This window comes from Triticum aestivum, chromosome 2D (assembly GCF_018294505.1).
Source record: "Triticum aestivum cultivar Chinese Spring chromosome 2D, IWGSC CS RefSeq v2.1, whole genome shotgun sequence".
Lineage (NCBI taxonomy): Eukaryota > Viridiplantae > Streptophyta > Magnoliopsida > Poales > Poaceae > Triticum > Triticum aestivum.
In genome coordinates, this window is record NC_057799.1 from 500236842 (window position 1) to 500248404 (window position 11563).

The following is an 11563-nucleotide window of genomic DNA, read 5'->3' on the forward strand; positions in this document are numbered from 1 at the left end:
AGTACGAAGCCTCCGAATATGAAAATCTGTCCGGGGAGGAAGGTTTCTCCTTGGACAGCGCCACTATAGACGATTGAAGGGGCCATCGAACCTTTCGTCGATGACACAGTGGAACTCTGAATGAAAGCACCAATGTCGGTGTCAAAACCGGCGGATCTCGGGTAGGGGGTCCCGAACTGTGCGTCTAGGATCGATGGTATTAGGAGACGGGGGACACGATGTTTACCCAGGTTCGGGCCCTCTCTATGGAGGTAATACCCTACTTCCTGCTTGATTGATCTTGATGAATATGAGTATTACAAGAGTTGATCTACCACGAGATCGTAATGTCTAAACCCTAGAAGTCTAGCCTGTATGACTATGGTAATGAGTATCTCCTTTCCGGACTAACCCCTCCGGTTTATATAGACACCGGGGGGATCTAGGGTTACATAGAGTCGGTTTACATAAGAAGGAATCTTCATAGTTTGGTCGCCAAGCTTGCCTTCCACGCCAAGGAGAGTCCAATCCGGACTACGATCTTCGGCCTTTATGTCTTCTCAGCCCATCGGTCCGGCCCAATGGATAATAGGCCGGACGCCTGAGGACCCCTTAGTCCAGGACTCCCTCACCAGTCTACCTCGCCGGGAAGTGAGGCGCCCGACGGCTGGGTCATGTATTTTGATGGGGCCTTTGCGCACCAGGGCGCGGGGGCTGGAGCAGTACTCGTCTCGCCCACTCAGGACAAGCTCTAGTATGTTGTACAGCTCTGCTTTCAGCAGGGCGAGAAGGTCTCCAACAACATTGCAGAATACGAAGGCCTAATAGCCGGCCTGAAAGCTGCGGCAGCACTGGGGGTGAAGGGCCTCACCGTCAGGGGCGACTCGCACCTTCTCGTCAACTTCTCCAACAAAGTATACGAGACGAAGGACGAGCACATGGAGGCATACCTCACGGAAGTGCGCAAGATGGAGAAGCAGTTCCTGGGCCTGGAGTTGCAGCACGTGCCCCGTGGAACCAACAAGGAAGCTAACGACATCGCCAAGAGGGCATCCAAGCGGCAGCCCCAAGAGCCTGGCGTCTTCGAGGAGCGGCTCTTCAAGCCGTCAGCAACGCCACCACTCTCGAGGACAACTCAGCCTCGGGAGGAGCTCCCGCAGCCGCCTACCACGGGAGCCCCAGCCTGCGGCCCGACTTCGGGAGCGCGCCTGCTCTTGGCGCTCGAGCCCCAGGAGGGATGCTGGACCAAGGAATTCAAGGAATACCTGATGCAAGGGACGCTGCCGGAGAAGGAGGAGAACGCGGAGCGCGTGGCCCGGCAAGCCATGGCATACTGCATCCAGGACGATGAGTTATACAGGAAGCGACCAAATGACGTTTCATTGCGTTGCATCTCCAGAGACCAGGGGAAGGAGTTGCTATCCGAACCCTCGTCGACAAGGCATTCCATAGCGGATTCTACTCGCCCACGACGCTCAACGATGCAGCCGAGCTGGTGAAGTCCTGTGAAGCCTGCCAGTTCCACGCCAAGAAAATCCATCAGCCAGCTCAGGGTCTCCAGACTATCCCACAAACTTGGCCGTTCACGGTCTGGGGGCTGGATATCTGGGGCCCATTTCCTCGAGCACCAGGGGGCTACCACTACCTCTAGTCACCATCGACAAGTTCACCAAGTGGGCAGAAGTGGAAGCCGTCCGCACCATCCCAGCTGGTTCCGCGGTCAAGTTCATCAAGGGTCTCGTGAGCCATTTCGGGGTCCCCAACCGCATCATCACTGATAACGGCTCGCAGTTCACTAGTAATCTCTTCAGAACATACTATGCTAACCTTGGAACGCAGATCTGCTACGATTCGGTGGCACACCCCAGGAGCAATGGTCAGGCCGAACGCGCCAACGCAGAGGTCCTGAGGGGCCTCAAGACCAGAACTTTCAAGAAGAAGCTAGAGGCCTGCGGCAAGGGCTGGTACGACGAGCTCCAGTCCGTGTTGCGGTCCATCCGCACCACCGCCACCAAGCCAACGGGCGAGACCCCATTCTTCCTCGTCTACGGAGCAGAAGCGGTACTCCCTCACGAGGTCAGGCATCGCTCCACACGGGTCCTGGCGTTTGATGAAACGCAACAGGACGCCATGCGGGGGATGGACCTTGTGCCGGGGGAGGAACGCCGCCGCGAGGCCGCACTACGGGCGGCAAGGTACCAGCAGGCGCTGCGGCGATACCACTGCCGCAACATCCGCTCCAGGACGCTCGAGGCGGGTGGAAGGGATGCATAAGCGCTCACCCATGTGGGAGGGCCCGTTCAAGGTCGTCCATGTCACCAGGCCTGGCGCCGCGCACCTGGAGACACTGGACGGGGTACCCATCCAGAACGCTTGGAACATCCAGCACCTCCGGAAGTTCTACCCATGAAGAAGGCCCAGTGCCTGTAAAGAAAGGCCCATTGCCTATGAAGAAGGCCCAGTGCCTGTGAAGATCGCCGCCCGTGACACTCTCACGTAATAACAAGTGGGGCTGTACACGCCCCGGAGTCTCAGGAGTGCCGCCCTCGGGCCTCGGGGGCTCCCTCCCACGTCCAAGTGGCAGCACTTAGCTCCGCGCTAGTGATAAGACTCGAAGACTAGACTAGGTGCCGGACGCAGCTTTTCATTTGCTTTCCGTAGTTGGCTCGCCTCCTTTTAATTGAAAGTTTGCTTCTGGAGTTCCTTGCTGATTTGGTTTCGTTGCTTTCTGCAGCTGTTTCCGGTTCCAGTTTAACCTGTTTTCTCTCTCTCACACATACCTCGTGAGGGGGCTAGGCAGACGCCCTCGCGAGCCTTTTCCTCCCCTCTGCCCTTCGTCTGATTTTTCGCGAGGCATCCTCATTCGATCCAACAAGCTAGCACACCTCTCCTGATCCGTGCCCCTCGGGTATCCGCGATACGAAGCGTTGGGTCTAGACTCGGGTGAAAGATAAGCCTCCTGGCGACGCTCCTAACAAGTTTTTCGCAGTTCCCTAGCACCCGCCAAGTCAAGGAAGGCCTCTGCAGGCACCAAGAAGCAAGTCCCTCGCGAGAAGGAGGCTACCCCAAGCGTGCCAAGCTAAGTTACCTCTACACAAAATAACGACACAACATGGAAACAACAAACATAGCATAATGACTGGGAAATCATAGTTCGATACACGCCCTCCGGGGCCCATACTGGTTTCTTCTTGATGCAGAAAGGAAAGGAAGAATAAAGCGGCGCCTGCCCCTACAGCGATCCAAGGAGACGGGCTCCTGGCACCGCCCCGAGCTCAGCCAGACCCCTCCTCGCGCTTCACGGAGGCGCGGCAACGAGACGATCCGCCACCACCTTCGAAGTCAGCGCGGCGGCGTGGCGGCTGGTCGTAGCCACCACTACTGGAGCTGTCGTCGGGGGAAGAGCCGCCGTAGCTGGACGAGACACGGTCGGCACCAAGGGCGGGTTCGCCCTCGTCCTCGTCTCGACGATCGCCAAGGCCGAGCACCTCCTCGCCATCGTTCACCTCGGGGCAGCACCCGGCGCGGCGACCATCTTCCCCAAACGCCCTCACGTAGAGGGTCGCATCACCGTCGTACCTGAAATGAAGAGTACACCGCCTGCCTAGGCCGCGCGCACGGGGCAAACGTCTGCCAGCCGCGGGCCAGAGCTATGTTGCCCGCGGCGGAGACCTCAACCACAACCCAAGAAACTCTGCTGCAGCAACCGTCCGCCTGCAGCCACAACCCGGCTGGACCGGAGACCGGCAGCTCGTCGGCGAAGAAGCGCGGGAGCTAAAGCCAGTTGCTGGCCGGGTTCTCCGACCAGACGACGAACTCCGGCCACACCTCCGCTGAATGGAAGCGCGGCCGGGGAGGCCGTGCAACCATGGCGCGTCTCCCTTCGTCACCAGGGCTGCCACGACTGGAACAACCCCTGACGCGCGCAGCGGCGCCACCACGGGAACAGGGGGCCACGGCGGGGGTCGCGGTGTGCTTACGGGGACGGCCGCGTCCACGCTTGGGCGCCGGGGAGCCGGGCCCCTCGCAAGGGGCCTTTCCCTTCTCTACAGCGGAGAACCTCTTCGACAGCGCCATTGGAGTCGGCGGTGGAGCAGAAGAAGAAGCAAGCGGAATGGGAAGGAATGGGCGACGGGGGCTCTGGCCCCCTCCTCATTTATAGCAGGAGAAGGCCAACCAGCGCCCCCCACGATCACAGGTAATGATGGTTTTCCTTGCATGTCGCAGGGTCTTGTCAAGTCGGGCAGTTGTCGAGGCAGCGTGGGGAAGCGGAGACGCCCACGTCCAATCAACCGCCACGCGTCGACCAAGGCCGCAGGCTATTGGGGCCTGCGGCGCTCCTCACTTGACCTTTGGCTTCGCCTCGAAGCCAAGCCCGAGTGCGCCTTGGGCCCGGGGGCTACTATCGGCGTTCTGGGAACGGGGGTCCCCAGACTTGCCTGCCTGCGGCCCACGGCGTGGCTGTGCTAGCAGGCCTGTACGGCCCATCTTCATCAACAAGCCATTCAAGACCCTCGCGAGGGGCCAAGCCTCGCGAGGCGGACAACGCACGACCTCCTCAGGAGCGGCCTCGCCAGGCAGGCTCGCGAGGGCGGAGAGATCAAGGCAAGGCAAACCTCGCGAGGTTCTTGTGAAGTGAGCCATGACGATCGAGACCAGGCGCGCGCTGGCGGGCGCCAACGCGCGCACCATCCTTGTTTTCTCTTTGGTGCTAAGGAGGCAAGCGCAGGTGCGGAGTACCGAGGCATCAAGCAAAGGTTTCCATATCGGTGCAATGCGACCAGGACCAACAGGACGGCAAGACGGAGGTCACCATGGAGCCCAAGGCGGCGTCACCTCCAGAGCCTTTTGCAGGCGAAGACCGCTTTTGTCAGGATAAGCTGTACTAGCCGTCCCTTTTCAAATTGGCCGTTGTTGGCTCCCTTCCCGCTCAATATTTGGGGAGGGGACCAGGGCCTCTATAAATAGGACTAGCCACCACAGTAGAAGGCAACTAAGCGTGAGCGGATCGAATCCTCACACACACAAGTTCGCGAAGCACAAGAACACCTCAACCTCAGGAGGCTGTTCTTCCCCTTGTACTGTTCATCATGAGCCCAAGAGGCAATCCACCACCACCACACTAGAGTAGGGTATTACACCACAACGGTAGCCCGAACCAGTATAAATCTTGTGTCCCTTGTGTTATGAGTTCGTCGAGTTAGTCCGTGAGATCTTAGCAAAACTAGGACGTGGATCGGTAGGGGGGAAGTCTTCGTGCGCACCACAGTGTTCGAACCTTGAGGGTTTTGCCGGAACCCGTGATCCGACAGTAGTGGGGGTTGAGGCAGGGCTCGGGGCGGCCGCTCGATGACAGGTGGTGACCGTAATTGGCCAGCGCAGAGACGGCAAAAGCTCACCGAGCAATGGTGGGTTCCACCACATCGTTTTTGTTTATAGAACAGCGTGTGATGTATATTTGCAGCACTTTTAGCAATTTTTAAGTATGGTGTCATTTTTTTGACACCATATATCTATACGGAGTTATTGGAGTCTTTTTTGTTTGCCCCAAGCAACCCAACCTTTAGACACAACTATGTCTTTAGGGCAGATGTTGGAGTACCAAAAACCTACATTTGAGCTTCTATTTGTCCACGTAGAACGATGTCTTTTGTCTAATTAAAAGAACTCGAATATATATTCAATGTCGGATTAAAAATCTGACACCCTCGGATACATAACGTCTGATCCCAATCAAACGCATGACAGTTACCCGCTACAATATGGAAGTTTTTCCTGACAAATTTTACACTACACGATAATTTTCACTTTAGAACATGTCAAATCTTACGCAACTGTCCGAGAAATTAGTCTTTTTTCGCATGGCAACTCTGGATGTTTGTTGACAAACGCTAAAAACCTAACGCCACATTTTAACATTTGCCAATTAAAAACAGATAGTTCCTATTCACCTTGTTCCCAGCATAGTGAAAATTATCCTTCCTACAGCGCCGCGACTTCGAAAGTGATACGCCACCTGCTGCCCTTGTCCGTGCTATACACGAGCCTACCCAGCAAGAACAACAGTACGTGGTACGTACGCCCAAGACGCGTGTCCATGTGGGCGCGTCACGCTGACACACGACACGACAATTTTGTACAGCCTTCGCTGTGATGAGTAGCGAGGTTTTGGCCACCCACCAATAGCCATTTTTCGGCCTCCGTTTGATACCCCGATCGACCCGTTTGCACATAATACACAACACAGTGGAAAAGGTTAAAAATCACTCAGAACGAGCAATAAGTTTGACAAAAACTTTCATGCAGCGCTTCAAAAAACAAAAACTTTCATGCAAACAGAGCCGCAGCTAGGCACAACCACAACGTCGCCAGCGCGGGCCACACGACCCCCAGCCGGTGCGACCCGCCGAGGTCGAGCCTGGGGATGCCGGCGTCGTCGTCGGTGCCGCCGGCCGGGCCGAGAGCGGCGCCGGGGCTCGCCCGCGGGGCGCCGGCAGGGGCTCCCGGCGTGGTGGAGCCGGCTGGCGAGGTGACGTGCACGTGCAGCTTCATGCCGCCGAGGCAGTGCATCTGGTGGCCGCAGATGAAGTACCGGTCGCCGCCCGCCGTCAGGGGCACCGTCGTGTTGCCGTCGCTGCTGGAGAGCAGCGCGTTGGCGGCGCTGCAGCTCTTGAACCCCGCCGCGTCCACCTCGTCCAGGGTGTGGGTCTTGGAGTACGTGAACACTGCAGATCGATCGCAAATTAAAGGCGTATACGTGGACAAGTGGTGGTCAGTTAAGCATAAGCTGCGATCGAGCGAAGCAGAGGACGGACGGCGCTGCCGCGACCCGTTCTTACCTAGAACGTCGCCGACGTTGAATATCTTGGCGGCGGCCCACGACTGGAGGTCGGCGCTGATGTCCCAGCCGGCGCTGTTCCCGACGGTGTACGACGCCGCCCGCGCCTCCCAGGCGACGCCGTGGAGGAGCAGCAGGGCGCACAGCGCGAGGGCGACGCGAGCTTGGGCCATGGCCGGACGCTGCGGTATCCCGATATGCTAGTGCAGATTGCAGAGATGAGAAAATTTAACTCAGACTGCATCGTCAAAAGCTTGGATATATACGAGTTCCCTGAGCGCCGGTTCTGGTTGAGGATTGGGTAACCTAATCTTTCGAGCGCGTCGCTGGAAATAATTGACCTAATCTTGTAAGGCGACCAGGGGACGGTGCTGCGGATTAAGCGAGCGAGCGGCACACGCGAGCTAGCGACTGAAAAGGTTGTAAAATGGGGAGGTGCAACGGTCTTCTCCCGCTTTCTTGTGTCTGTTCTGATTTGAATATGTGATCGCGGGGAGGAATGGGGGTGTTTGCTGAGGTTGGTGATGCAACTTTCTCTTGTGTTGTTGGTACTAGGTATGGGCGGTTAAGCTGTTCCTGCTGCTCCAGGGTCGTGCCGGGCCATCTTCAGCACTTTTGTGGTTTTCTACTCTTCTTTATTGTAGCAACTTGTTCCCCCACTTCTTGGAGAGGATTATGATTTTCTAGTAGGTTGAAACTGCTCCCCGCAAAAAAAAAAAAACTAGAGTACAGTTTTTTTAGCTGAAACTACAGTACAGTTTTAGAACAGGGAGAGGGAGAATCCTATTTGCTTTACTTTTTCAAGGGAAAGAGAATCCTATTTGTTTTTTTAGGGTTTAGAGAATCTTTTTTTTAGCAAAAGAGAATCCTATTTGTTTGTTGGACATTGCTAACGTCAGACGTGCGGACCATAGCGAGAGATCCGGACAATCCGCATGCAGCCTGTTCTAACTCGGATTACATGCAGTCCGTTGTTCTCCACATGCATGTGATAATTAGTGCTTTTTATTCTTCATAATGTACGTGCATGGCAGAAAGCTAATTACATGCATGCATGTGAGACGAAGTTGATGTCATCACTATAGATTCTCTCATGTTTGAAAAATTCAAAATGTTTCGTAGGCCAACCGTCGCTCCGATCGAAAAATTGTTTTCACATAAAAGAACTGTCGTGGCAAGAACTTCGAAACTAGATCCCATGTTGATATGTTCCGACAACTTTTTTTTTCGGGTAAAAATTTACCACGCATTGGGTATGCTAGTTATCACGTATATGGTACATCAGTTACCGCGATGTTTACATAGGCAAATTCCGGGCATAAAAATGACTTCTTCCAACTTTCTCGCCACATGCAAATGCACTAAAAGTGCAGAAAAGCTAATGTCATCATGGATTCTTTTTGTTTTGAATTTCAAAATGTTTTGTCGCTCGAATCGCCTGTTCGATCCAAAATCTGTTTTCACAAAAAAAAATCCACCGCGGCAAGACCTTCGAAACTAGATACCATGTTGGCATGTTCCGAATAATAATTTTTGTGGGTCAAAATTTATCATGCCTGGGTAAATAAGGTATCAACTCTAGTGTGCATATATTACCATGTTATTTACACAGATCCTACCGAGTATGTTTTCAACAACTTTTATTCACAGGTCAATAGTTATCGAGGTGTTTGTTCCTAAGTTATCAGGTTCGGAAGCCTATATTACCATGTTATTTATACAGATGTTATCGGAGTATGTTTTCAAACAACTATTTTACACGAGTCAAAGTTATCGTGGTGTTTGTACCTAAGTTATCAGGTCCGGGAGCGTATATTATCATGTTATTTACACGAGAAGTTATTAGTGGTATGTTTTCAATAAAAAAATCACGGGTTCAAATTTATCGTGTTGTTTGTACCTAACTTATCATGACTGGAAGTCTATATGATCATACTATTTACACACAAAGTTATCGGTGATATGTTTTTAACATCTTTTTCCCCGGGTCAAAGTTATCGTTGTGTTTGTACCTAAATTATCAGGTTCGGGAGCGTATACTACCATGTTATTTACACAGATGTTGCCGGAGTATGGTTTCAACGACTTTTTTCACGTGTCAAAGTTATCGTGGTGTTTGTACCTTATCAAGTATGCGAGTGTATATTATTATGCTATTTACAAAGAAGTTATCGGTAGTATGTTTTTAACAAAAAAAAATCCATGGGTCAAAGTTATCAGGTCCGGGAGCCTATATTACCATGTTATTTACACAGATGTTATCGGAGTATATTTTCAACAATTTTTTCAAGGGTCAACGTTCGGAAGTTAGCCTTTTCGTTATATAAAAATTATCAGGTGTAAGTTCAATAAAAAAATTGGTCAATGTAACCACAGTGTTGCTTGCAAGTTATCAGGTCCGTGTTGCGTAAAATACCATGTTATTTACACATAAATTAACGAGATATCTTATTTTTAAAATAGGGGTCAATAACATTTTTCCCGCGTCGAAGTTATCACTGTGTTTGTATCCTAGTTACCGGGTCTGTGGGGTGCGAATTACCGCATTATTTACATAGAAGTTACATGGAGTATGTTTCAACAAAAGAATTCCCCGGTCAAAAGTTTCTAGGCCTGGATTAAGTTATTAGGTCAGCGTTTCGGAAATTAGCATGTTATTTACAAAACAATAACAAAGTATAATTCAATAACATTTTCCCTGGGTCAAAACTATCATGGTGTTTATGCCTAAATTATGAGATAGGCGGTACATAAATTATCGGAGTTCAATCCCAATTTCAAACACTTTGTTTCTTGAAAAAGAAGATTGAAAATCAATGTAAACATGACCTATAAATATGTATGTACAAAGACGGTATGCCTCTTCCCTATAGTCAGCAACATGATGCTAATGATGCACTAGTGCAAAAATCAGAAGATATAAGGCTTTTTCCCCATTGTTGTAATAAAAAAGGGTCAAATACTTAGTTTCTTTTAAGTATACAATAATTGACGCTGGCTGGGTTGGTTGTTCCTCTTTAGGGCTTGTTTGGTTGTTGGGGACGGACAACCCTGGGTAGTAAACCCCCACGGGGGATTTCCCCTGTGCACAAAAGATCCTCTCCCACCATGGAAAAGTAATCGTTGCCATTTGGAGAACAAAAGGAAGGGAATGGAAGGGAGCTTGTAAAAGATAGACGGATTGCTACGGCAGGAGAGAAGCAGCTTTTGGGGCAACAGAAGAACGACAAGTGCCCAGGGGAGAGGCTGGAGAGGGAAAGGAGGGAGAAGGAAGACTAGCGGAGAGGGGTCGATTGCCGGAGATCGTAGGCCGAGGCGTCGCACCCAGCGCCGCCGGCTCCCTGTTGCGCGCGCGAAAGAGAGAGAGAGAGAGCGAGGCGAGGATTTCTTCTCCGACGTCTCGACTAGGGGACGGTTCTCCACGGGAAAGGCCGTGGAAAGGTCAGTGTCCGTTCCCCCAATCGACCACCAAAAATGGCTAGGTGGGCTCACCCAGGAGCAATTTGGCCCGCGGTTCCTTCGCCCAGGGAAAAGGCCGGGATCCTCCCGGGATACCCTGCATCCAAACGAGCCTTAATGTATGCTTGGCAACCAGAGTTCGAATCCCCTACCAAGCTTTTTAATTTCGTTTCCACACAACAGTCATTCTTTTTCTGCACAACAGTCACAGTGCATGGCCCAAACTTGCGGGTCGAGAATCACGCCACAAAAAATGGGCCGGGAATCACGTGCGGGACCAAAAAAATGGGCCGAGAATCGTGTGCGGACGTACTTGATGAAAAAGAACTGATCGTAACGGCGCGTGGTAGCGACCGTAAAATTCGGATTGAACGACGATGGGTCATTCGGATCTGTTGCAAACAGTCGACTGAGTAGAAAATTGCTTTTCCGTTATTTTTTTAGGCAAGAGAAACCTATTTGGTCGTACAGGCCAATTGGCACACAACGCCCAACCCCTACCGTAGTTCCTATGTGGGCTGGCCCAGGTAGTCTTTTTTTACTCACTGATTTTGGAAATCTTCGGTTCCCTTGGTTTTCTGGGCTGGTTTTGTTTGTGTTTTTTCTTCTGTTTTTGGGCCGGTTTTCCAATTCGGCTTTGTTTCTTTTTTTAATTTTCATTTTTTAACATGAAATTTTCAATTTTCATTTTTTACCAAATTCATGAATATTTATTTCAAATTTGTGATTAATTTTTTTCTTTAAATCAGCAGAAAAATTGGATTCGTGAACAATTTTTACATTCATGCAAAGTTCAAAATTATGAGCTTTTAAACATCTGTATTTGTAAGACACCAAACCGGGTTTTTATGTGTAGTGGAGTTTTTTTAACGCGAGAAACAAAGAAGAAAGAGGTCGATCAAACCTATCCAGTCAGTGAGCGACGGAGCTCTTCCCCCAATGATTAGCGCGCCCAGAATCGTGTTGGCGCTCGCATGCGCTCTCAGCGGGCCGTGGCCTACTAATGAGCATGCGAACGGAGTTATTATTGTTCTTTTTCGGAGGTGACACGGAGATAAAGAGATTTAATTATTCGGATTTAATGAGTTTATGCTATTGTGTCATGCTGTTTTTGTTGGTTTATTTCTTTGTGGACTAGAATCTTTGCTCGACACTAATAAGGCACATATTGTGATTCAACGGCCTACACTTCTAGGGAATCATCCGGCCAAAGTACGTTCATCGCTCAAGTCTTCTCATCTTTTGGATGAACGACTCAGGGGTCTTTCAGAAAAAGCATTATTAGTA

General features: G+C 51.4%; 1 protein-coding gene across 1 annotated transcript; it reads right to left on the reverse strand.

The window, feature by feature from the left end:
• Nucleotides 1-6226: 6226 nt before the first annotated feature.
• Nucleotides 6227-7179, reverse strand: LOC123049702 (stellacyanin). The gene is made up of 2 exons (XM_044472588.1): nucleotides 6819-7179; nucleotides 6227-6704 (listed from the first exon to the last, which is right to left on the reverse strand). The coding sequence occupies exons 1-2, from the start codon at nucleotides 6988-6990 to the stop codon at nucleotides 6307-6309; spliced, it is 570 nt and encodes a 189-aa protein (XP_044328523.1). The 5' UTR covers nucleotides 6991-7179; the 3' UTR covers nucleotides 6227-6306.
• Between the last annotated feature and the right edge of the window lie 4384 nt (nucleotides 7180-11563).